Source organism: Artibeus jamaicensis, unplaced genomic scaffold (genome assembly GCF_021234435.1).
Source record: "Artibeus jamaicensis isolate MK-2021 breed Jamaican fruit bat unplaced genomic scaffold, CSHL_Jam_final contig_233, whole genome shotgun sequence".
Taxonomy (NCBI): domain Eukaryota; kingdom Metazoa; phylum Chordata; class Mammalia; order Chiroptera; family Phyllostomidae; genus Artibeus; species Artibeus jamaicensis.
The window spans coordinates 3,080,793-3,107,206 of NW_026521486.1; the positions used below are offsets into that span (position 1 = coordinate 3,080,793).

General features: G+C 61.9%; 1 protein-coding gene across 2 annotated transcripts in view; it reads right to left on the minus strand.

The window, feature by feature from the left end:
• The window catches only part of PARVB (parvin beta), a 66,479-nt gene that overhangs the window by 18,931 nt on the left and 21,134 nt on the right, over positions 1 to 26,414 (minus strand). For both annotated transcript variants that reach the window (XM_037160369.2, XM_037160370.2), the window contains exons 2-7: positions 13,226 to 13,315; positions 10,847 to 10,917; positions 5,598 to 5,700; positions 4,099 to 4,239; positions 2,777 to 2,892; positions 342 to 400 (exon numbers count right to left, since the gene is read on the minus strand). In XM_037160369.2, coding sequence (XP_037016264.2) covers positions 342 to 400; positions 2,777 to 2,892; positions 4,099 to 4,239; positions 5,598 to 5,700; positions 10,847 to 10,917; positions 13,226 to 13,315 — 580 coding nt within the window. The remainder of the gene's footprint in view (positions 1 to 341; positions 401 to 2,776; positions 2,893 to 4,098; positions 4,240 to 5,597; positions 5,701 to 10,846; positions 10,918 to 13,225; positions 13,316 to 26,414) is intronic.

The window sequence follows — 26,414 nt, forward strand, 5'->3', positions numbered from 1 at the left end:
AAGCTGCAGCCCCGTTTTGGTGAATTGCACCCCATAGTAAAGCACCGTCTTCACCAACCCAGTCCTTCGGTGTTATTTAGATCACAGAAGCGGCTAACATGGAGAACGTTTCAGCAGTGAACGGTCCCTGTTCGCTGAATTTCTCATTTAAATACCAAACCAAACTGCTCGTTTGCCCTTCTTCACAAAGAAGAAAATAAAAAACCTTTAAGGGAGGCGTGTGGAGGGTGTACAGCAGGACAGACACTGGTATGGGAATTGCATCCTGGAGGTCAGGGACGTGGCATGTCGGGGGCCTGGCGGCCAAGGGGCCCAGGGGACAGGGCCACGGGTCCACTTACTCGGTGGTCGTGGTCAGCTCCTCCGTGACGTGGCTGGAATGCAGCAGGCCTTCCCGCTTCTGAAAACCCCAAAACAAATAAATAAATACACCAACACTGGCGCAGTGAGAAAAGACGAGAGGGACGCCGTCGCCAATGGACAGCTGCAGCCGTGGACAGGCGGTCAGGGCCAGGAGGCCACCTTCGGGGCCACAAAAGAGCCAAGTGCCCTGCAGGACATCCAAGCCATGCACAGGGGACCAGAGGCAGTGCCCCTTTTGGTGGCTGGACACTGCCCCCAACCTACCCCCACGGGTGCTCCACAGTGCCCTGGGAGCTGGCAGCTTTGGGGGTCTCCAGAGGAACACCCAGCTCCCGCCCCCCCATTCCATGACTAAGTGGACACGCCAACAAGCCAAGGAAACCCGAGGGCTGTCAACAGCCGCCGGAAGCTGGGAGAGGCCGGGAGGACCCTTCCCTGCACACCTGCTGGTCTGACCCCCTCGTCCAGGGCGAGCAGCCCCAGGACACCGATGCTGTGCGATGCGCATGCCCCGGAGCCGGCAGGTGTGAGGAGGACGGTGGTGGGCAGCGGTGCACAGGCAGCCTGTAGGCCACAGGACCTCGGGTTGCCGCACAGTGGCCAGTTAACCCAGCCCCCAGCGGAAGCCCCTCCTCGAACCCCTTCCAGGGACAGGGAGCTCAGTCCCTGCTGGGTAGCCCGCGGTGGACACCGCTCGGCAGAGATGCTCCCTGAGAGTGGCTGTGATCAGCCTGCAGGGACCGCTCGATGCAGGCTCCTGTCACTGAGATGACCACGCACAGGTGGGCGGGCGGGCAGCTGCCGGCTCCCTCATGGCCGCACCCCGACTGACTCTCCAGGGCGCCCACCGCGGGGCCCAGGACAATCTCTCCATGTGGGCGTCGGCTGTGCACTGGGAAGGTACTGGGTGCGAGGCCCAGGACTAGTGCTGGACAGACAAGGCGGAGTGTTTTAGAGGGCTGTGGTGTGACCTCGGTTGCATGGAGGTCATTGTAGCACAGAGACATTAAGCAATGTCCCAGGGCCACTGCTGGGTGGCACGTGAGGCCCTGGCCTCCTCCCTTCCCCCCACCAACTGCCATCCCCCTGTGCCCCCCGACAGCCCGGAGAGTAGGACACGTGGGACAGGCCAGCAGCCCACGGGGGAGGCAGGCAGCTCTACACTCGGGGAATCGGGCGGAGGCCTGAGGTGGGCTGTTCTGGGACCGCCTCCCCACAGCGCATCCAGCTTTGGCCGTGGCCCAGGGAGTCCTTCCGTAACCTCGGTCCGGAGGACGAGCCAGTGAGTGCTTGCCTGGGTCAGGGCAACCTTCCACAGACCCAAAAGATTTCCTTGGGCCAGAGCTCAGGCCTGAAAGGAAATACCCCAATTACTGAGCCGCACGGCTCTCGGGGCCTGTGGCTGACACGCGTGGGTCTGCAAACCACGCGCCTGTGTCCTCGGGAAGCCTTTCCCGGCCGGCCGCCTCGAGGGAGCGTCCCAGGCAATGGCGACAGGAGCAGTCCCCTGTCCCCGTCACCACCGCCGACCACAGACATTCCTCCTTAGGGTGTAAGAGGGGCCGCATGGTAGGGGACCCGCACCTGAGGCTAGAGAAGGGCATTCTTGCCCACCAGGTCAAGGCCAAGCTCCCAGGTCACAGAGAAGGTCATGGCTTTGGGGAACCTGGGAGCAGCCAGAGCCTCGCAGACCACGGACACCTATAAGTTTGCCAACCCGAGGAGAGCGTGGAGCTGGACACCCAGACACCCAGGTTCCGAGGGTCACCCCAACGCTCTGGCAGAAGCCGCTGTTCCTGCCGGACCCAGGTGGACTCTCCTCGGTCAGCAACCCCGGCAGGCGGTGTGGGGTGCCACGCACACCACAGGGCAGGGTCTGTGTGTGTCCCCCCCTACCCCCCAGGGCAGGAAGCCCCGCCCCCTCGGGCAGGGCCCGCCTCCTGGTTACTGTCTCCAAGGGAAACCAGAGAAATGACCCTGGAGAAGGCTGTGCAAGGAGGGGTGCAGCGGGCAGGGCGCAGACACAGTGGGGTGCCCGGCTGTAGTTGGGGTGTCTGTTTCATGCAAGGGGCTCCTCCTCCGGTGAGCAATCAGCTTCTTCAACAGTCGGCTGCATTCTGACTGCTCGGCTTTAGAGAGAAATGAATGTTCTTCTTCAAAATGTGGAAAATTAAACCTCAACACTCAGACGCCTTTGGAGCTGATTCTTTGAATCACTGCCATTGTTCCCGCTCCAATCACTGATCTCGAGGCCATGCCGAGACGTGCATTTTGTCAAGAAGGAAAAAGAGAAGGTGGCCTCTTGAGGGTGGGCGTGGGGGAGGGAGAAAATCAGGAGAATACAGGGGGGAAAGTCCAGGTGCCCCTGCAGCAGCGTCGCCGGCAAGCTGGCCGCTCAGCGACCGGTACTCACCCGCACGACCACCACCTGCACGGACACGTGTTCGGGGAGGCGGATCGGGGCCCGGAAGTGCGTGGCCAGCGAGACGAGGAGGTGGAGGATGGCCACCAGGTTCTTCCCGTGAATTGCTGGGGGGGGGGGGAGAAGGAGCTGCTTTAGACGGGTTGCATTGAAACCCCGGGCCCATGTCCAAAAGGCAATAAAGATGCTGTGTGTACGGGAGACCTCGGAGGAGACCCGAGAGGTGAACCACAGGCCGCAGAGAGATGACGAGAGTTAATGAGCGTGCTAAGTGAGCTGAGCTGTGGCTCCCAGTGTTTTTCTTTCTCGTTGGCTAAGGAGACTTGTGGAACCACTTTGAAAAGCCTGAGGCTCTTGGAAGGGAGAAAATGGGGTGGCCATAGGAGGGAACGAGCAGGGAACAGATCAGGAGAAGCAGGCCGTCCCAGCATGCGGCTGTCACGGTGGTGCGCACCGTTATCCGGGCCCCCTGGATCGCCCTCTCCCTGTGCAACCAGCGTCCCCGCAGGGGAGGCCAGGAGGGCGATGCTGCTGGGGGACTCGAGCCGTGACTGCCGCCCGCCCCGACCCCTGGGCCTGCACTGGCTCCTCCCCAGGAAGGGGACTGGGCGCGCCTGTCGTCACCACACTGCACAGGGCTTTCCAGTGTCCGAGGCACTCGATTCCCCACCCACAGGGTCCTGCCACCCACAAGGTCAGCTGGGGTCTGTCCAAGGTCTCGATGTCAAGGAGCCAGGGGCAGATGTGACCACAACAAGGGGAGCACTTTGAGCCTGGGCTGCCCCCCACTGAGGGTGGGTGGGTCATGGGGAAGGAAGCCAGGAAAAAACTCTCCAGTTTCCTTGGTTTAGTTCATCACCTTCCCCGCTCCTGTCTCGGCTGGACATACAGTGACGTCACCCACCCCTAACACCCGCACACCTGGAGACGGCCCGACAGCCAGCCCCCCTGCCCCGGAGGGGCATCTACGGCTCCCCTCCTTATCTGGGGTGTGGCCCTTTGCGGGAGCCCCACGCACTTCTCTGGTACAACCCGAATTCCTATCTGTCCTCCCTCTGAAGTCTCTCCCATGTCCCCGATGAGAAGCAACCCCGCTCTGCTCTGACATTCAAGGGGATGCGGACAGAAAACGGTGGCTGTGACTGAGGCCCTTAACTGTGAGGTCCTGAGCGTGGGGACGCTGGCTTTCTCCTCTCCTAGCTGCCTGTCACCAAGCAGGAGAGGGACCAGATTTTGTCAACGCCAGGCCAGGTTCCGTGACGAGCGACCCCGTGGAGACCCCTGGAGGACGCCCCTCCCCCGCCGCCGCTCACCGTCCACAGTCCACTGGGGCACCCAGCCGTGGGGCCGCAGCAGGTCCTGCACGGCCTCCAGCACCGTGTGCAGCTTCTGCTTCTGCCCGATTTCCGACTGTGTGACCTCGGCCACGTTCAGCTTGCAGCCCGCCAGCTTTTCTACAAGGAAGAGGACAGGAGTGAAAGGCAGAGTGTCGGGCAGGGCTGGGGCGGCTCAGGGCCACCGGGTCAACTGGCTGCAACGAGGTCCCCACGGACCTCGGCCAGTCCCACGGAGGGGTGATTGGCAATGGGACCCTCAATCTCACACCACCCGCGCTCCAGAATGAAAACGGGGTGGGGCGAGAGGAAGGAGCAGTGGGCGTCCTGGCTGTTCACAGAAAAAGGACAAAATGATTCAGGGTGCAGTGGACAGGCGTGTGGGGGGACCTGCGCGGGTGGACTGGGAGTGGAGCACCCCATCGGAAGATGAGGAGGGCTTGCTGTATCTGCTGTATCTCCCTGACCCCCCGGCAGGCACCCTCTGCTATAACTATGGGAAAACGTGGCCCCACCCCATCTGCAGCCCACGTGGCCCCATAAGAGGCCGGGGGCAGGGTCTCCTGTTGACTCTAGAAAGCGTGCTATCCCACGTGCAAGAGGACACAGAGTCCTTGAGGCCGCCCTTGCAGAGCCTGGGGAGCCCCGAGGATTCAGCAGAGCTCCTCCGGGACAAGAGGCTGCGGAGCAAACCGCTGGTCCCCTGGACGGAGCCAAGGCCCAGACGCTGGACCCACCTCCTGACAAAGGAGCCGCTGCACCCTTGGAAGTGAGGGACCACAGTGCTCTTCACTGACTCGGTCGGCACCGTGGCTGTGTGACCGTCACCCAGAGGAACTCGGGGACTCAGCAGCCCCCGCTCTCGCTTTTCATATGTCTTTTTTTTTTTTTTTTTGCTACCACTTACTGACTCTAGACGATGTGCCGGCATCGCCGACTGCTCCTCGAGCGTGAGCTCAGTGGGGACTCTGACCGTCCCCAGGCGATGACACAGAAAGGGGCTGCCTGCCTGCCCCCACGAGTCACACCCCTGGAGTGCGCAGCCCACCCACAGAACACCCTCTGGGGACCTGCCAGCTCCTGCACCTGCCCGCCGCAAGGGGCTGACAGTGCATGCGGGCCGGCAGAGAGGGCAGACCCAGAGGAGGTGGGGTGCCACGCACACCCCTCCACGCCCCCTGGGTGAGCGCACAGACGGTTCTGGAAGCTGTGCACGACCAGCTGCTGCCACGTGGCTGTGAGCTCTGGGGGGATGCCCCCCCCGAGAAAAGATGAGAGGACAGGTGGCCTGAAGCCCGGGGACACCACCTGGGACACCACCTGGGAGCTGTGAGCTCAGGGCTGAGGCTTCGAGTCTACTCTCAGGTTGTGCAGCCCCTGTCGCCACCTGGAGGATTGTGTGGCCTAGCCTGGGGGTGGCCCTGCGCTGGGGTCCTTGGGGAGGCGTGAGGTGCGCGGCGCCCTTCCCTGGGACTCACCCAAGAGCTTCTGCAGCACCTGGCCATCGTAAAGGTCCTCCTCCAGCTGCTTCACGATGATGCGCTCCTCCACCAGCACGTCGTTGACCCAGTCGATGAGGACCTGGGGAGGCGGGCGCACGGCAGGCTCAGCAGTGCCCGGCGGGCCTCGGCAACAATGGAGTCGGCACATGAACCGAGGGCGCCACCCACGGCACAGGGGCTGGGCAGGCCAGGATGGGGAAGGCAAGCTTCTCCCAGGCTGCAGGGGGCTGGAGGGGGCTGAGCCACCCCCGGTGGCCAGGGCCTCCCACGGGAGTTCTCGAGAGCCCCCTAGACCTGGCCTCCTCCAAGCAGGAACTCGGGGAAATGGCGACACCACACACCATCATGGAGGGCGGCTGATTAAATGAGTAAGTGTGGGGAACAGGGCCCCGGCTGGCATGACGCAGGACAGGGCAGCCACAAAGCATCTGTCTCCTCCCTTCCCACGAGACCCGCAGGAAAACGGTCCCGGATGCCGCCCGGCCCACGGCTGCAAAGAGGATCACAGAGGGTCGCTGCTCGGGCTCCTCCTCTTCCCAGTAGCTTTGAGGAATTGGATTCACACACAGCACCGTCCACGCCCACGGAGCGTGTGGCCCCATGGGTTTCCGCAGACTCGCAACCCTGTGCCACCGTCACCGCAGTCCCCGGGAGACACGTCGACCCCCCCGGGAAGAACCCCGCCCCCATTAACAGTCCCTCCCCAACCCCCCCCACCCTCGTTCCTTCCGACCGCTGAGCTGCGCTCCCTGGGCGCAGACCTGCCCGCTCCGGACACTCCAGGTGAGTGGGGTCGTAGGACGCGTGACCCTCGGTGCCTGGCGCCTTTTGCTTTGCACGGTGTTATTGAGGTTCGTCCACGGAGCCGGGGGTGTCACTACCTCATTCCTTCCCAAGGGCGAACCGTAGTCCAGGGCACAAAGATATGCACTCACTGGAGCCCCTGGTCGGCCGGGGCTGTCCCCGCTGCGTGGCGGGCATGGCGGGCGTGGCGGACGCACACGCCTGCCCCATGGACACAGACCTGCGTCGCCAGGCCTGCCTCCCCCCGAAGCCTTCACTCAGCAACTTTTCCCACTGCCCTCGCGGGTGGCAGTTTACAAATGCAGACAGCTTCCAGGGCGGGACTGCCCACGGACAGCGGGGCTCCCACGGACCACGACGCCCTTCGGCCACTGCTGGGAAAGCCACGTCTCCACAACATCCAAAGGATACTCGAACCAACTCGACCAAAAACAGACGCCGTCCGCGGGTTTTCTGCGCAAAACGGCCTCATTGGTGCCCCTCACCTCTTGGAAATGGCTGTTTATTGTCCCTCTCGGAGATGACCCGAGGGCAGAATCCAGAATACAGTGTTCTGTCTTTGAAACATGCAACCTGCAACACTAGCCACAGAGCCAATTTCTGTGGGGACAGGGCACTGGCCGGTGACGGGGCGCCATCAGCTCCCAGCCAAGCTGCCTCTCCTCCTGGCCTCTGCTCTCCTCTCTGACCACCCTTCCAGTGTCCTTGGAAGCTGGGGGGTCCTCCCTGTCACCTCCTTTTCCTCCTGCTCTTGAAAGGCATGTTCCTGCCCTGGCTGGTGCGGCTCAGTGGGCTGAGTATCAGCCTGCAGACCAAAAGGTCACTGGTTCCATTCCCGACCAGGGCATGTGCCTGGGCTGTGGGTCTGGTCCCCAGCTGAGGGCGTGTGAAGAGCAACCAATGACCTGTCTCTCTCCCATCTACGTGTCTCTCCCGCTTTCCCCTCTGTCCCTGTCCCAGAGACCCCCAAGCCCCACTTTTGCACCAACTGGTGGGACACAGACACCACCAGTTTCAGGAACCTGGACTGCACCCCCAAACCCCACCGCTGCGGACCTCTTAACTGGGTCAACGTCTCACCCACCCCTCTCCCCCGCCCTTGCGCAAACCCCCTCCCTGGACCAGCGCCCCAGTCCTGACTGAGCACCTGCCTCCCACTGGTGTTCTTCAGACCCCTCGGCTCACCTGTGCCCCAGGGCCTTTGCACACGCCACAGCTACATCCTGACCACATTATGTCCCCCCGCCCTGCTGCCTGGCCCACTCTCGCTTGTCCTCCAGGCCTCCGGCTGCTGCGTCACTCCCTGACCACCCCCCACAGGCCATGTCCCCCTCACACCCGAGTGCCTTTTCCCGACCCTGTTTGCACACATGTGCCGAGATACGTCTTTGGTCACAGTGGTCCGCCCTGTTGCACCGTGCATTCTCTCCGAGGGCAGGAACTGCCACTGTCTTGTTCATGGCTCTGCCCCTGGCACCCCCCGCTCACTGCAGGAATGGAGTTCCTTACTCAGTTTGCCAAGCTCCCGCTGTGCGCTGGGCTCTGGACTAAATACGACGGAGGGGCCTCTGTCTTCGAGGTCCTTACATTCCGATCAGACATCACAGTCAAACAAGAGGACGCCCTTCTGACTGCGGTCGACGCTGTGAAGACAGAGGCCTGATGCATGCCGCAGCCAGGTGGTCACAGCCGACACCACCCACCGCCGTGCTCAGTGCCAGGCCCCCGGTGGCTGAACTTGAGACAGACCCACGGAAGGTGCCCAAACCAGCTGCAGAAGTGCCTGCAGACCCAGCCAGGACTCCGGGGGGGTGGGGGCAGACACGGGTTCCGGAGGCCTCCTGGCCCCGGGCGTGGCCCTGGTGGGAAACACCAGACGTCTCTGCTCCAGAGAAACTGAAGCTTCCAACATTCCATCTGGGGGTCTCCCCGGCTGCTGCCCACTGTGGAGGCCACAGCCAGAACAGCGTGAAAATCAAACGCCACGCCACGGGCCAGGGGCTCGCTCTGCTCTGGGGAGCAAACACAGCCCCCTGCGGAGGCGGGACCTCCTTCCTGGTGGACCCCACCCTGCATGTTCCGGGTCACCACCATCTTCACCCCGTGGCCAGCCTTTCCGTGACTCCGGGGCCCTCTCCTTCACAGCCCCGAGTCCTGTGGGCTGCACATCTGGGTCGGATCTGAACGATGCCCTTGGCATTGGCTCTCATGCGTGTTTTATGAGTTTGCTTAGCCCAGAATACAAAACTGCTCTCCCCTTACTCCTTCTGAATGCTAAGCAGGGCCTGTGGCCCGTCTGCCCCCAGCCACGACAGTTACGTTTTAATCACTTCCCAGTGGGCTCGTCGCCCGCCACCCAGCCCACAGGGGCCAGCCAGCACGCCTCCCCCAGCGCCCAGAGGAGCGTCTCCGGCCCAGCCGCTCTTCACAGAGACAAAGGGAGGGCAGAATCGGAGCTTAACAGCTGGGCCGAGTCTTGTCCAATAAACCGGGGAGTGAGCCGGGAGAGCCGCTCGGGGGAGAAGACGGCGGGGCCAGCCTGCTCTGGGCCACGGTGCCCCCCAGGGTGGCGGCCTTTCTCCGGCCACTTGTTCTGGGAAGTACAAGGCCTGCCATTCTGCCTTTCAAAGACCATCGGAGACAGGAAGTGTCTCACTTGTAAACTGCTCTCCGCCCTGGCAGCCACACGCTGTTTGCCTGTAATTTGGGGTGTTTCTCAGGGAACTAGAGAAAGGACTAGGAACGGAACACCACCCAGCTGACGTCAGGCCAAGGCCTCTGGGCTCTTGAACGTACAGGCAGCGGGGCCGCTACCAACCCCGTCCGGCACCCCTGCCTGCTGGCATGTGGCGCACACTGGCACAGGGCCTGCCGCGGGGCCACAGCGCGGGGCCGGGTGTGGGGCCCCACGTCAGCCCCGGGACAGCGCTGGGAGGGAGGCCGTGCGCTCTCCCACTTTCGTCGGGGCTGGTTTTCCATCCAGGAGGCCGCACTCCGGAGCCCAGCACACCTGTCACCCCGGAGCCTGCCCTGCACGCAGCAAAGGCGCAGACGGACTCACTGTGTGAACCCAGGGCCAGGGCCCGTTCCCCGGAAGCCAGGGCCACTGTCGGCGCTACACACAACGGCAGCCTGCAGGCGGCGGGGACCGTGGCACACGCCTGCAGGGGGAGGCAGGGCAGGGCCGGGGCCAGAGGCAGAACTGTTTCGATGGCAGCGGACGGGCAGAGGAAGGAAGCAGGGACTGCTTCCTCGGGAACGTCCCCCCAGTCCCAGGACCAGGACGCGGCCGGCGGTCAGGATGTCCCGTGTACCTCGTCCTGGCCCGCTCAGGCCTGCACACGGACCACACCCTGCACCGAATCCCGACCAGGAACCACTGGGAGGCGGCCGGCAGAGGCCCCTCAGGTCTGACCAGCCAGGAGCTTGGGTGGTCCGTCTGCAGCGCAGGGAGGGTGTTTGGGGCGTCTCTGGTGGCCGAGAGAAGAAGGCCACTTTCCCCACTGACACCCAGTTTGCTCCGAGTAACAAGCTGGTATTCAGAGGGGAATAATCTTAGTAAGATAAATGGGAAATCAACATTTGTGGGTGGGTCCCCAAACTGGCATTTCCCATTTTGGTGTTGCCACCTCGCCTAGGTCTCCTTCATTCTGTCTTAGCCCCCATGAAGACATGGCCGCAATGCGGGGGGGAGGAACTCTCCAGAAAGTACTTCAAACAAAGCACATCGGCCTGCCACACGCTCTGCCCGAAACCGAGTGCCTGGGTCACCGGAGTTGGCCGGGGGCCGCAGGAGAAGGCGGTTTCCGTGGCTGCCTGCCCGGAGCTAGCACCGCAGAGCGGGCAGCCCCAGGCCCCTGCGAGCCGGGATGACCTCACAAGCCCTCCTGTGGTTCCAACCAGAGCTATCCAACCTGCAGTCAGAGCCTGGACTCCGCAGATGGGACAAATAAACCTCATCACTGAGCTGCGGCTTACAAATGCCACGAGGAAACTCAGAGCCAGCAGCCCTCCTGTCCTCGCACCCTCGACTCTGGGGAACCGTGCAGCCGTCTCCTCGTCTAGCCCGTGCCTGTGCTTCCAGACGCTGCAGAAGCCCACCGTCTGCCAGAGCAGGGGTGTCGGCACCAGACGGTCGCTGAGCAGAGGCAGGGGCACCTGGGCAAGGTCGGCCACCTCTGAGCACCATGGGCACGGGGCCGCGAGAGGCCGCCGGCTGCTCCCCCAGCCCAGCGCAGGGCGTAAGCTGTGAAGGCCCCTGGGAGGCGTCCTCGCTCAGACCTGGGCCCCTCCCTCCACTCCGCCTCCTCGCCGACGTGGCGTCCCTCACCGGATACGGCGGGAAGGCCCCTTCCTCACAAGAGCCCGGACCCCGTGCTTGCCCCCAACAGCAATGCTCCAGCCAGGATGCCCCTCCTCACCTTGACCAGCTCCTTGAACTTGGGGTCATCCTTGGAGGTGGGGTCGATCATCGTCCGCTCCTCGTTCTCCTCTGCCAAGGACAAGGGGGTCAGGTCAGCCGGGGGGCGGGGCAGGCACATCGGGGGCAGCGGAGCACAAAGGGGGGAGGTGGCTGAGAGCAGAGAACCCTGTGTTTTCTCTGCGAGGAGGAGTCACACTGGCCACACGTGGAGTGACAGCCCAGGGCAGGATCTGCCGACCAGAAGGTGGATGGTGGCACCCTTGTACCTTCTCCTCTCCCTGAGGGAGATGCAGTTCCCCCCTCGCTCTGCCAGCCTCGCCCCTCACTGGCTCCCCTGTCTTGTGGGGAGGATGGAACAAAAAATATTAAGGGAAAAAGAGCAAAAAAAAAAGAGGTTATGTTTTGCAACAAAATGTGTTCATCCTTATTCCGCATATTTATTCACCTGTCTGTCTTTCCCTCCACATTCTGGCCTTGACCCAGACACAGCAGGGGACCTGTGAGCTCGTCACAGGACGAGTGACGAGGTGATAATGAGGAAGTGGAGCCGCACCACACACAAACTGACCGTGGAAATGGAAGGGGCACAGGGCGGGGGTCGGGTGCTGCGGGAGGGGCCAGGCCCCCAGGACACACAAGGGAGGTGACCTGGAAGCGGTGCAGACTGGGGTTGGGGGCCTGTACAGGCTTCCATGGGGTGGGGGTCCCGGTCCGTGTGGGTGGGAATGAAAGGAGTTTGAAATCTGAACGCCTGACAGAGGAGGAAAACTATTTTTGGAGACGTGCAGACCTGGTGCTTGAGAGGGACACTGCAGGTGACACACAGGGGCCCACGTGGGGGCCACACGGGGGCCTGGTGATGTCCCTGCTGAGGCCCCCAGCAGACTCCTGCTTCTCTGGGGCAAAGGCTGGCGTCCTCCACGGGGGCTCCGAGGCCTCCCTGCCGCCTGCCCCGGGGCCCTGGCACACGCTACGCCCTGCCGGCCACCCCTCCCCCACCCCGCACGCCTTCACCCTTCAGAGCTCAGCCCCAGGTGCTGCCTGAGCCTCAGGGGCCACGGGACCCCATGAAGCAACCTGGAGAACCCGACCCCCAGCCCGCAGGGCAGCTAGTTAGACAGATGACAAGAGGAGGGGCTGGGGCCCAGGGACAGGCAGGTTCAAGGCTGATGAGACAGGAGTCTGCCGCACACTGAGGACAAACCCACCCTCTGCCCCTGTTGGGCCAGAGCAGAGTTCCCCACCGGGAGTGACTGTGCGCCCCGCCCTGGGTTTCTGGTGGTCCCAACTGGAGGGGGGAGGGGATACTCCAGAGGACAGAGGCTGGGGGTGCCGAGGAGTACCCCACGAGGCACAGGACGGCCCCACAGCAAGGACTCATCCGGCACCTACTGCCCTGGAGGGGCCTGCTCGAACCCGGGCCCAGCGCCAGACCTGCAAGCTGATCCCCAGTTTCCTCCTGGACAGAGTGGCCCAGGGGCGTCCACTGGGTCGGCCGTGGCAACAGGGAAAAGCCGTGAAGAGCCGTGCTCTCCCAAGAGGAGAGGGAGGAACCTCAGCGCACCCGCGGGACCGCGGGAGCGTGGCCAGCCCGCGGCTTTGGGCTGAGTGTGCGCCTGCACTTCCACACGCTCCCGCGGCCGGGCCTCGCCGTGGAAACCACAGCAGAGAGGCCCTCTGGGATTTTCCCTTTGAACCAGGGCTTGGAAGTCAACAGAATGTTCCGCCACCGCCTTCCAGGTCGGTCAGATCCCAACACACGCTTCAGCACAGCGTGTCCAGGCTGCGGCCACACGAGTGCTGGGCTGTGACACGGTCCCGGGGACGAGGGCGCCCTCGGCCGGTCCCACCCAGCAGGCCCCAGGCCTGGAACTGCTCCCACTTACACAGAGACTTGGGAGGGGAACGTCCCTCGTGTGTCTTATTTTCCGATGCTTTCACATTTGGGGGCCTCGTGGGGCCTTGCAGACCGGAGAGGCTGCCCCTCCTGGGACTAGCTAATTCCCGAGAGAGCCCGCACCTGCCCAGCGCTGGCCTTTCCCGTGCAAAACTGCGAGGGCCCACCCCCCAGCCGCTGGGTTACCGGTTGCCTGGCTGCACACTCCCAGGCGACAGCGGCCTCCCCAGGGTTGGCAGGGCCAGGCTCAGGCACCCCAGCACTTGGGGGCCCCAGAGCTCCCCGTAGCTTCCCACAGCAGCCAGGCCTGAGCAGCTCGCGCCGCCTCACCCTCTCCCGCCCAGGGAGACCACAGACGGGCTTTGGCCTGGACTCTCCCTCCTGGTACCTGCCCTTGTGCTGCCCCCCGCTCCGCCCCGCCATTCCAGGCCTGGTCCCCCACCATGGTCTCACGGCTGGGAGAGGAAGGGGCCCCCGTACCTAGCAGGGTGTCCTCAGGGTGCAGGTCCACCGAGGCAGGGGACATGGGTGAGTTGATGGCATTTTTGCCTTCCTCCTGCAGGTCACTCACTGTCAGGCAGAAGGAGAAAAGGGAAAACCGGTTAGTGTGAGCCGAACACCGCGGCTTCCCGTGCTGGCAGCGCACACAAAGAGAAATCAACTCCTGCTTTTCTAAGCATTTAACAAACACTCGAGAATGGCCCGTCGCCCAGAAGGAGTCTGAGGAGAAGGGATCCGAACGGGAACATGTGCTGCGAGTCCTCCCCTGCCAGACACGTCCCCGTCCCTGCCAAGCCCTGCCAGGCTGTTTGCACTGCTCTTCAGAGTACGTGACTAAGACACGGAAGCTTCTGGAAGCCTCCGGGGCTGCCCAAGGCTGCTAAGAGGGACATAGCAGGGGTCCCAGCCACAGGGCAGGGTTCCCCGTCCCTCCCTGGAGAGCTGTGTCCCACGACAGTGACCCCCGGCATGAAGGCTCTCCCAACACACACCTGGGCAAGTGCACAGATGAAAGCAACACCATTCTCAAGGCCATGTTTGTGGGGACAGAGCCCTGACGATCTGAGCTCAGGGGTCGGGAGCCCAGAGCTCGCCACACATTGGAGGCACCACGGCCCCCTGTCCAGAGAGCCCGGTTGCATGTGTGTCGGGGTGGAGGGTCCATAGAACCCGGGGCACCCGGAAGCACGGCGTGGAGCCCAGGGCAGCGGAAGGATCCCTCGCTCCCTGCAGCAGAGAGCACTCAGGCAGACGCCCGAAGTCACCTCCACCAGGGGGCGCCCCCGACACGTGGGGCACTGACACCCTCACCTTTGGCCCCTTGTTTCTTCTACCGACTGTGACTGTGACTGTGACTTCCACCCCATTGGCTGGTGAGTTTCCAGCCGCAGCCCCAAGGTCAGATACACTGGGTGCAAGGTTGGGCCTGGGCACCTGCCGCCTTTCATGGTCCCTGATGACATCCAACAAAACCAGCCCGGTCCGCCGGTGACAGCCAGTGGCAAGTGCCTGGGCCTTCCCCTCTTTGACAGACGTCCTTAGAGGTGGAAACCTATTTCCTCTTTCAACACCACTGTCACCTAGAACCTTTAACGCCTCCAACCCAGGCACCGAAGAGACAGGTGACAGAGGAACAGGGGGATGCGGAGCAATGGCTGGGAACTGGCAGGCCACGGAGATCGCCCCTGGCCGGCAGTGCCCTGGCTGAGGCTGTGTCCCCTGAGTGTCCGGGCCCCCAGAAGGGGTGGGGGAGACAGGGAGCCTGGTCTGGTCCCAAGCCCGGAGCTGGGCACACGCGGGCTCTCGGGACTCCGCTGCAGACCCAGCTTTGGGGACTACCTGCCCTCTGCCCCCTCACGAGCACGACGGCAGTGGGTCCCCAGGACACTGGCTTCCGACGTCGGTCAAGGCCCCGACGCAAGGCTGTTCACAAGCGCATCCAGGCTCGAGGCTGCGCCGGTCCCAAGGGCCGAAGGTGGAACCAGCCCGAGCGTCCACAGCTGGGCGATGGCTCAGCTCTGCAGTCCGCCCGCACGATGGACCGTGATCGGCCCGTAAAAAGGGAGCAAACACTGACACCGGCTATGGCACCGGTGAGCCCCAAGGATGTCATGAGAGCAGGCGGACACGAAAGGACTGACCCTGTTGAGTCCACCGACACCAGGCCCCTGGAGCAGCCGCACCCAGGGATGGACAGGAGGGTGGCCCAGGGGCTGGGGGAGAGGGAGGGGCAGGCTGCCGCTCAGCGGCTCAGAGCTTCGGCCTGGGGAGAGGAGAACATTCAGAGGCGAACAGTGTGGAGGGCTGCACAGTGTGGATGGACGTGAGGCCCCTGGATTATACCCTTAAAAATAGTGAAGATGCAAGTTTTATGTTACACATATGGTAACACCAGTGGAAAGAAAGGGAGAAAGTGGGCCCTGCCAGGACACTTCGGTCTGGAAGCCAGCCCCGCAGCGGGTGGCGTGCACCCCGCCTCACCCCGCCTCACCCCGCCTCAGCCCCCCGGCCGTCCATCCCGAGAGCCGGAGCCGAACTCGGTGCAAGAGGCAGCCAGCACGCCGCGCCTTCACGGGAAACCGTGAGCAGGTGCACCGGTGAGACCCCCTGCCTCCCTGCCCTACGAAACCTGCAGAGACCCCCACAGCTCGCCCGGGCCATGTTAGACAACAGGGACAAAAAAACTTCAGCCGTTATTTTTATTCCATAACGAAATACAAAGTATTTAATCAGAAAAGAGTTTTCGAAGACAGAAATGGAAGGAGGAAAAGGGTTTCTCCACAGTCTTCACATAGACAAAGGCGTGCACACACGTGGGTAAAACGGGTGTACCAGAGGACCCTGGGCCCCAGGTCCCATCTTCTGGGCCGACGTCACGGAGCGGGCACAGAGAGGCCAGGGAGGCCCTGCCAGTCAAGGCCAGCTGTGACCGTTATGTTCCCAGCCAGGAAGAACAGAGACCCCGCTTTTCTGTAAGCGGAGGGATACACAGGTGGGCTTCAGGGCACAAGTGAGCCACGCAGGTGAGCCAGCATCGAGAGCCCACAACTCCTCTTGGAAAGCCCCAGGCTGCCGTGCAGGCCGTCCACGCACGTGGACATGAGACCAGCGGGAGGGACAGAGGGGAACGTGAAAAAATGCACCAAGACAGAGTGAGGGGAGGGAGAAAGGGATCGGCGTTTTCAAAGCCCAGAAACTGGGTCACATAGCAACAGCAATTTCCACACGCCCTTGAACATCAAAGATAACTCGGAACAGGGCCCAGGGCCCGAGTTTCATGACCTTAATCAATGAGAGAAGCTCTCACAGCCCCGCCCAGGTTCCATTTCAGCTGCGGGCTCCCGAGGGGCTGATCACGCATGACGCCCTGAGGTTAACAAGGACGCTGGCCAGGAGGAGGGGGTCCCATGCAGACCACCGGCCGCCGGCTGCTCGGAGCCTGGGTCTGTGGTCACAGAGCCCTGGGTTCAAATCGCACTTTGCCACATGCTGGGGTGTGGCTTGGAGCAAGTCCTCTCACCTTGCTAAGTCTCGGTTTCCCCATCTGTAGTGGCGGGGAGGGGCAGCAGTACCTGCCTCCAGAGGTGTTCTGAGGAATAAGGGGGATTGAGAGCACCCAGCTCCTGGTTCGGAGTACAAGCTCCGTGGTGGGTGGCAGGTGTGGGTAAACAGGGGCTCCGAGAGGGGTGCCAGCTGAGAAATGGGAGGTGAAGAGGAAGGCGAGGTTCCTCATCCCAGGAAGAACCATGGAAGGCTTCCTGGAGGAGGCAGCAAGTGAGTGTGGCCTTGAAGGATGCCAAGAATCCAGAGAAGAAACTTCAAGGCTCTGTTAAAGCATATGGGTGACGTAGCAGAGCCGAATTCTGAGAGCCGACCATGGTGACCACGTCAACGTCAAACCACGGGCAGGCTCTCAGATGCCTTTCGGGACTCAGCGACTCTTTGCAGCTTGGGTTCCTGGAGGGGCACTCGGCTGAGGAGCTTTCAGTCTGGACCCGATTCCCGTCTGTGGGTCAGTCAGATGACTGGAAGGGGGCGCTGCTCTTGAACCACGGCTTCTCCCCAGGGACCCCTCTCGGCCAGATGAGTGGCTTTCCATGAATCCCAGGAATGTTTTGGTTTGCAAAGTACCGGTCCGTTTGCCAGAAAGGAAAGCACTTCAAAGACGTGAAATCCCAGCTGTCCTGAGTCACAGAGAGAGATCGGATGTCTGGTGGGAGTGTGCGGTGGGTGTGGGCGTTCAAAGGGACTGGGCCCGACCCTGTGGCAGGGGATCCACGCTCAGTGTCGGCCGCTGTCCACACGGAACCCAGCAGCCAGCCACGGGGCAGCCGGCGCCGGCCACACACACCCGTGTCCACCTCCCAGGGGCGCCACTTCGTGGCCATGGGCTACACAGTGGACACAGGCTGGGGAGCACCAGGAGGGTCAGAGATGGGGGAGTGGAGGCCAGGTCAGCAAAGAGAGCCAAGGGAGAGCATTCGACAACACAAGGGCCCCGTCGGGGCCGCTGCTCCTCACTGGGCCCCAGGGGTCCGGCCGCAGACGTTAGCTCTCAGGGGTCTTCAAGTGAAGTGGGAAATAGGGGTTTAGTGTAGAATCTCCCAATTTATCAATGTCAACAAATAATTCAAATTCTGCGGGTCAGCCAGGGGCCGCCAGGTTGTACCCTCAGGTCACAGTAAACATCCTGCTTGTCACTGGGAAAGGGGAAGAGGGTCACTAACATCTCCTGAGCACCTACTATGTGCCAGACACCTTCCCTACTCTCCATTCATCTCGTCTGCTAACCAGTCCACGAGGTAGTGGCTGGGCCCCGGCTGGGCTGGCACCTGTTGGAGGTGAAGGCACCGAGGCACCAGCGAGCCCTGGAGTCGGGACTGGACCTGCTTCTTCTACCTGGTCTTGCACGTCACTGTCCCCAACTCAGTCTCACAAAACTTTAAGCCTCAACTTACTGGTCACCACCTCTAGGAAGCCCTCCTGGGTGCTCCACATCCACCCCAGACTCCTTTCGACCCAGCTCAAGTCGCACAGCCCTATAACTGTCTCTTCCCTGGACCATGTTGCCCGCACCAGTGCTAACTCAGCTCCTGCACACAGTGGGTCTTCAAGTGTATTTGAGGAGCAGCATGACGAAGGGCTTAGAACCCTGGAGCCAGGCCGCCGACAAGCTCAGTGGTCCTAGGCAGGCTTCGCTGTTGCTCTGTGCCTCAGTTTCCAGTGGGACAGGAGCTCCCTCAACAACCACTGGCGCGTGGTCGGCACTCAGTCAACGCTGGCTTTTCACGTCTGTTCAATGCACACACATGTGTTTCCAACGCTCCTTTTCTTTCCACCACTCCACCCAAAGATCGGGCAAGGTGGAACGCGAAACCGCCCCTCCCAACCGGAATGACACACACACACAAAGAAGAAAGAGATTCGAGAATGAAAACCTGGCGGCTCGGAGGCGGCCCCTCGGGAGCCGCCCTTTCCACCCCGGGCCAAGCGCAAAGCTTCCAGCTTTGATTTTCTGTTTTTAATCTTTTTCTTTGGATGGGTTTCACTTTATTTATTTATACCTAGGTTCTTTCCAAAGAAATGCTTTTAGGCAGTGTTCTTCTTTCCCTTTTGACATTATTAGGAAAACACGACTGTGGAAGCGGCTGGCCCAGAGCGAGGGTCCCGTGAGGGGCCGCTGGGGGCTGAAGACAAAGGCTTCTCGTTCCAGGGGCTCCGGGTCAGGAAGTGGGGTCATGACACACCCCCTGCAGAGATGGGGTGCTCAGCAGATGGGCTTCGGAGAGAATAAAAAAGCCCTGTGGCGGTGAGTGTGGCCCTCAGCGACTGAAGCTGGGACAACTCGACTTTTCTAAGTGTGTCATTTTGACACAGTGGAGACTCTTTGTCCCCCGTGGGGGCCTGGACACCCGGTGTTCACATCCTGGTTTCACAGGGAACAAAGATCAGGCGGATGAGCAGTGGGCCCCTCTGAGCCAGCATCAAAGAGAAAGTGCCAATCAAAAGGGCACTCTGCCCCCACCCACGGCCAAACGGACTGGGAAACACGGGGGGAGGGCGGCCTCCATCGGGACACTCAACCAGCCCCTTTTGAGATGGACCCCATTCTAGCTTGTCACCATGGCTCCTTCTGGAAGGAGCCAAGTGGTCCTCGGAGTCGGAGGAAAAAGAACGGCAGGTGCAGGGAGGCGTAGCTCCTTCCGCTCCCACCGCCCACCCCCACCTCGGTCCCCGACTTCCAGGTATTTCAGGAGGAACCCACAGAACCTCTGTTCAGCGACGCTTCTCGGGCCTCCGCCAAGAAAGTGGGGGCTTTCTATCCACTCGACTCCCCTCTGCGCTCAGAGGGGCCGCTTATTGGCAAAAGTCGTAATTTATCGTAATAATTAAACCCGTCAGCCAGGAAGGCCTTCATCACAGAATGGCCCCTCTAAAAATAAATCACACTGTACTTCCTGGGACGATCTCATGGCCCAGTGAGTTTAAATAAGGCTCCAACGAGCCCTGAACAAGAACCACGGCTCCCATAGACGCCATGGTGGGGGTGATGGGGTGGGGGCGGCGCTGACGGCGCCACAGGGGTACAGGGCACCATGCCTGCTGCCCAAACGCCTGATTTATGGGGTTTGCCCTGCTGGGGCACAAGGTCCTGTCCAATTCCTTGAGATGAAATAAGTTTAGAGACTAAAATAAATGGGAACATTTCAATGAGGTAAAACCTAAAGGAGGTCAGCAGGCAGCGCTGATCCCGCATCGGACTGGCAGCTGCAGATGGGCCTGCTCAGGCAGCGGCCAGCCCGGGTCTCGGCCTGCAGAGCTGACACACACCGGTCGAGGCCCGTGTGCTGGGAGAGGCTGGGGCAGGCCGCAGACCCAGGGGAGGAGGCGTTCTGGCCACGGCCGCCCAACAGTCTAGCCTAGCGCCTGGCACTGAGAAGCCTTCAAGGAACGCGTGTGCAATGAATTAGGTGCAGTCATTTTACAGGTTCGAGTTGTGAGAGGAGCTTTGAAAACAATGCAGCCTAATGTTTACATAAACAGATACCATCCTAAAACTCCAGACTGTGTTCCTATGTGTCCACATTTAAACGTGTGTGAGAAAGAATGAAAAGGATGTACTCCAGCATGACACGGGTGGCATTGCCCCTGGAAGGGACGAAAGGAGGAAACTGGGGGAGGCTTTGCCACAACGGTGTTCCCACCTCACTTGTGAAATAAAAATAAAGTTTAGGGACCAGACGACAAATAGATGCTCCCACAGGGCACGTGCAGGGCAAGGCAGAGGCCCGATAAGGCGGCGCCAGTTCCGCAGGGAAGGAGACCAGCAGGGGAGGAGGCCAGGCCCCTCCTGAATCACTCGGCCCCCAGACACCAGGAGTCCAAAGGCAGAGAGGCAGGACTCGGCGCCAGGCTGCGAGCTGCCCGGGCCTGCAGGGGGCCCTTCAGTCTCAGGGGAAGACTTGGCCTGGGGGCTTCGAACCCTGGACCTCCTTGCAGGAGGGTCTGCTGCAGGCCCCCCTGAATAAGTCACAGGGCCACCAGGCCACACCCTCTCCGTGTGGGCAGGAGAGAAGCAGTATGTTTTGGGGGACGAGGGACTGATCTGCATTCTGCCATCACCCCCAAGCTCAGGAGGAAACCTGCTGGACACGAGGCCACCCACTCAGCCGAAACCCTCAGAGTCCCCTTTCCTCAGGACCCTCTGCCTGCCCCACCCCCACCCTGTGCCGCCACTGCATGTGGCCTCTGTCTCGAGTGACACAAAGGTAGGGCCACCCGGGCGAACCTGGGACTGATGTGCAAGAGGCACTGGGAAGCCTGGGTCCTGAGGGAACCCAGCCCGGACACCTGCAGGGCACAGAAGGACCCACTCTCAGACAACACCCAGCGCTGTCTGGGGTGACCCAGTCCCCCCGGGCTGTCCGGCACTCCCCTCCTCCACCCCGTCATCGGGCAGCCTGCCCGGGAGCCTCTGCCCATCTCTCACCCTCCGATAGCACTCAGGCCCCCAGACTCTGGTGCTCTCAGGACCCCTGGGGGGTTCAGGTGCCGCAGGCAGATTCGGACACAGCAGGCCCAGCGTCACTGACCACCTCACAGGCGGGGCTGCAGGTGCGGGTCCACGGACCGCGCCGGGCACAGCAAGGACGCCCCCGCTGCTCCGGAACCCAAACCGGTGCAAGACTCTTTCAAGGGAGGACCACAGTTCGAGAGCTTCCCACCAGGCTAGCCCCTGCCCGGCCCTGGGTTTGCACGGAGCAGGGAGGTTCACTGAGTATCCACCTCCCACACGCTGCCACACTAAGCTCCCAGCGCAGACAAGGTCTGAAAAAGGCCGCACCGCACCCGAGCTGCCCTGGCTGGTCAGGGAGGCAGCTGGCCCACCCAAGCCACACGGTACCCGAAACCGCATGGCCTCCCAGCTTCCGGTGGGATCTAAGGGAAGCACGGACCACTTCCTGCCTGTGGGGAGAGCCCAGAATCTCCTTATTCCTCTGTGAATCCCTGGTATTTTTATCTTGAGCCAAGGGCAGAGCTACCTGTCTCGGCGGCAACAGTGACGCCGTTTGCTGGCCACCCTGGCTTCTCCGAGACCCTAGACGTCAGAGGGCTGGTTCCCACACCCCAGCGACGCGGTTTCAGCAGCCGCAGTGGCCCTGGGAGGCCAGTGAGGCTTGGGAGGCTCCGTCAGCACAGCCAGCCTCAGGGACACGCCAGCCATCCAGACGGGGACAGGGACCAGAGGAGGGACCGGCACAGCACGACTGAGCAAAACCACACGACCTGATTCTGGTCCCAGAACTTAGCACAAATGGCCCCAACACACATGCAAAGAACACAGAGGTCAAGGCCGAATGCTGGACCTGGGCCCACCCACCCCGGACCCTGCACATCATGCCCCGTCAGTGGGGGGCCCCTCAGCCTCCCTCGGGCCCTGCCTTGGCCTTCCTGATGCCAACCCAGCCCCTCTGCTTCTGCAGGTGACCATCCTGTCCCCTCCCCAGCATCCATCCACCCTCTGGTCAAACAGCATCCAGCCTTCCCCTGGAGGGAACGACCCCTCCAGCCCCCATTCCCAGGCCTTATATTCCAGGTGGGGCCCTGCCCCCACCCTGGGGTGGAGCAGGAGTCCAGGCCCTGGACGCAGGGGAACGCAGTGGCCGGGGAACGCAGAATGAGAGGAGCACTCTTTCCCGCTGGCCTGGACCCAGAGGGATGCGGCTGGACGCTGCCCCCTCCTCCCATCACCACACGGAAGCGGCAGCGAAGGCCCTGGGTCAAAGAGCTGAGAGACACAGTTTAGCCACATCAAGCCATACCTGAGGCCGACATTTCTTGGGCCTCTCTGTCAGAAGCACCAATGAATTCTTTTGCTCTTAATACACTTTGAGTTGGGCTTTCTGTCTTCTGCAAACGGAGTTCTGTCCGGCGCTTCGGCCCTTCTGACATGCGACACCAGCCCCATGGCTCTGGGGTGGAGAGCGCCCGCAGCTCCCACCACCTCCGGGGCAAATCCCAGCGGCACCCCAAGAGTCTTGCCGAGCGTGCCCCTCCTCCCCTCACCCCAGCTGCAGCTCCTGTGCTTCTGCATCCACCTTCTGAAGGGGCCATTCGAGTCCCCTCTGCCTCAAACGCCCTTCACTTTGTATCTGGCTGACTCTATCCCGTCCCCCGGGTGCGTCAGGAAAGTGCTCCCTGCACACCCCCACCCGGAGGAGTTAGCGTCCCCCCAGGTTCCCGGAGCTCCCTGTGCACAGAGACGCTGTGAAACCCTCTTTCCCATCACGCAGGTGTGGGGTGTGCCCGCCCCCTGCCCCCCCGTGGAGTGCAGGGCGCTGGGTGCTGTTTATGACCGAGTGTCCCACACAAAGCCTGGCACTCGGCAAAGCATTCAACACGTATCTGCAGAATGAACGAACGAATGACCCGTCGATCAACGACCACAGAGGTGTTCACACAGGCAGGACAGCACTGAACGGAGACCGTGGGCACGAAACACAGAGTTCGGAGGACTGGGAACAGACTGTTCTCGCAGAACATTCCTCTGCCTGCCCCTTAGTTGGGTGGATTGAGTTCCCATTAAGGCTTCATGAGTCACCGAGAACCCAGTTACTGCGACACAGCCGTGCACAGGGCTCGGGAGGAAGGGCTCTGCCCTGCAGTCAGGGACTTACGGCACAGGCCGGCCTGGAGCCGCCTGCCCGCACCTCTCTGCAGGGGGCGCGTTCAGACAGTCACCAGCGGCAGCGGGGCCACCAGGGATGCGGCCATCCATCTGTTTGGGGACACGCGGGTCTTTGAAGGCCCAGGTGCTGAAGTGCAGATATGGTCACAAAAATGCCAATGTCACACAGACCATCCCCTCGGCCCAGAGAATCCGCCCTTTTGTCCCCCGTGCCCTGGGCACTCGGAAAACTCGAAAAGCCACAGAGCACAAAGTGTCGGTGGAAAGAAGACGAGGAAGAAAGACTTCCCGGTGAAAGCTAAACATCAGGTTCTGCACAAGAACCGCCCGGCGAGCAGAAACCAGGGCGCGGGAGGGCCAGTCCTTCAGGGACAAGCGCGGCTTTGTTCAGTTTTTCAGACGGGAAGCAAGCGGGTCAGCTCATTCGAGGCGCCGCTGTGAACGCAGCGTGGGGTCCTCGGGCGGAACGGTGAGAGCCTCGAAGGTCTGCAGCTGCTCCAGGAGCCCCCAGGGAGCCGGGCTCCGGGGCCACCTCCTACAGTGTCTCAGGACAACTCTGGTCCTGGAACGTGGGCCCATCAGGTCCCTCCTCCACCCACCGACTGTCCCACCCCCTGCTGGCTGCCTCCAGGAGCACAGCCCAACCCCTCCCCGGGGCCCCACCCCGCCAGGTGGCCCAGCAAACTCTCCTCTGCTGGGCCCTGTTCGAAGGCAGCCGTCCCGGGCCCAGGGTCTGCCACAGCCAGCAGTGGGGGGAGCAGAGGCCTTGGGGGCTGGGGGAGGACTCGGGAGGAATGGCCACATGCCCTTGGGCACTCGCCGTAACTCCTGTCTTATATGTCCCTCTGTGGCAGGGGGATAATAACCAGACCCGATCAAGGTTGTCATGACAACTAATTTAACAAGCGGGTGTGCGAGGAGAAGTCGTCAGCCCAGCTGAATGCTGGGTCTCCCCACCCACTTCTTGCTCGTCATCAGCACCTGCACTGGGTTCCCGGCAGGCTGAGCATCTATAGCCATCGGTTCCACAAGGTCGGTCCAGTGAACCCCAAGAAGTGCCAGGTCTGGCTACAGACTCACAGACCACCCAGCCTCCCGAGTTAGGGACCCGTCAGCTATGTGGGTGTCTCCCTGCTGGACTACACATGCCTAGAAGCAGAGGTCCCATGCCATCCCCCTTGAGCCCCAGAGTGGGGCCAGCCCACAGAGGAGACCCCACAAAGCTGTGTTGGCCTGCCGGGGACAGAGTCGGACAGAACTAGGGAAGCCTCAGCTGTCCACCAGCACCGAGGCGTGGAACGGCCACCGTAGGCAACTGCCAGGGGACCTTCGGGGACATGGACCCTCAGGTCACCAGTCTCGAAGAATCCAGACACTGGGACGTCCATCTCCCCGCAGCCCAGGCCTGGCCAAGTCTCGAAGACCCTGGATTTTTTGCTTGGGCCTCTTCACATGGTGGCCGAGCATTTAAAACAGACACCAGTCAGGGTGGACTGGAACAGAACTTGTCTCTACAGACGCGTTGGGACAGCAGCCGGGCGGTGCCAGCAACGCAGCCTGCCCCCCCCCCCACAGCCCACACCAATTCTGAAAAGTACAGTGCCTCCCAGAGTCCGCTGGGGCCAGCCCCCACCCACGCTGACAGGTGACTGGCAGAAATAAGCCCTAAAGCCCGTGAGAGGCTTGGAAGTACAGCCCAAGGGACTTGGGGGAGACCAAGGAGCAGGCGCGCGCCAGAGGCTCCGGCTGGCCGGCAGGCCCTGTCAGGCAAGCGTGCCCGTCTGGGCTCCCCAGGGACCGCGGGGCCACCACCACGGACTGCGTGCCCTCCTGTGGCTCTGCAGCACCTGTCCCTTCACCCCACCCCTCTGACGGGCGGACCCCTACTCCCGAAGCCAGCCTCCTTCATCCCGAAAAGAGCCACCCTGCTTTGCCTCTCGTTTTCTCATCCACACCCCCCTTCAGCTCAAGTGCCTGGCCACCGCTCCATCCTGGCCAAGGTCACCCCGATCCGACCGCAAACCCTCTGATGTGAGCGCCCCATGTCCGTGATTTGGGAGATGGTGCGTTCATTGCATGTCTACCACTCGATGGGGCTGGGGCTGAAATCAGTTTCAACTGTGAGCTGTGAGACCCTGTCGCCAATCGGTGATAAAGAAGAAAGAGTCCGGAGAAAGCAGAGGGCGGGGGTGGAGAGTGAAACCACAAAGAAACTCGGAATTATCTGAAAGGCGACACTGACGTTTGGGCTGAGGGTCATGGCCCCCAAAGCTGGAGGTGGGGAAGCCACGGGTCACTTCCAGCAGGGGGCGCACCCGAGGAGGCCACCACGAGGCGAGGACGTGCCCAGTAAAGGGGAACGGAGTTGGCGGTGGAAGGAGTAAGCCTGGTGAGGCAAGTTCCGCGTCCCTGTGCTGCAAAACTCGTATTAATTAATCTGATCGCTAATGTGTCTCATTGTATCCAGGGAAGTCCAAAGTGTGCTCTGCTTTGAAAATAAGGAAATTAAATCATTAAGGCATTTAAAAAAAAAAAAAAAGACTGCGTGCACCTGCCACAGAAATAAACGCTCAGTTGGGAGGGAATTTGGAGAGATGCGGGCAGAAAACACTGGAGGGACGGCGCCCTCTAGTGGCCCCTTTCCATCTGTACAAGTGAGAATCCGCAAAGGTTTCACCATCTAAGCAAGTCTGGCTTTTGGTGGTGGTGGTGGGGGAGGATCCCCAGTGCTAGTAGCTCTGTTTCCACCTGAGATGCTCCAGGGGCCAAGATGGCATTTGCGGGGCCTGCCCGGGTGCAGACAGCTCCACCCATCCCGAGTGGGTGCAACACTCAAGGCAGCAAAGGCAGAAGATCCCCACGACCCAGGGCCCAGGGGCGTCCCTGGACAGGGGCCTTTGGAAGGGAAGCCCCAGAAGACTGGCTGGGGGACAAAGGCACCGCACAAAGAGCCCCTCCTGCAGCGCTGCAGTCCGGCTTTCGCGGTCCTTTCAAACGGGATCAGTTGGAGGCACACACTTGTGTCTGTGCCCATATCTGTGGCCTCGGCGCTCTGCAAGGGCACCGGCCAGGCCTGCTCCAGGCTGGCGTGGATGGCCACCACCGTCCACGCAGCGAGTGGCTACCTCGGCTGTCACCATCTGGCCAGTGAGGGAACTAAGGCTCGGGGCACTGCAGGAAAGTGCCCGCGGCCCCGAACCCACTGGGTGGGCCCCAGGAGCACACACACATGAACTCCAGCCCAGCGGGAACCCGAGTCCACCCCGAGTCCTCACAGGCAGCGACGTGGAGCCTGCGGGGAGAGGACAGACACGTGGTGGTGAGAGCGACTCCGAAAAGACCTCTCCCATTGCAAAGCAGAGCTGGGGGTGGGGCAGGGCTGACCACGGGCTGGGGGAGGGGGCAGCTCAGGTCCCCGAGTCCTGGAGCCTAAACCCCACTTATCTACCAGTAAAGCTGAGGGCCCTCCTGAGGGAGCAC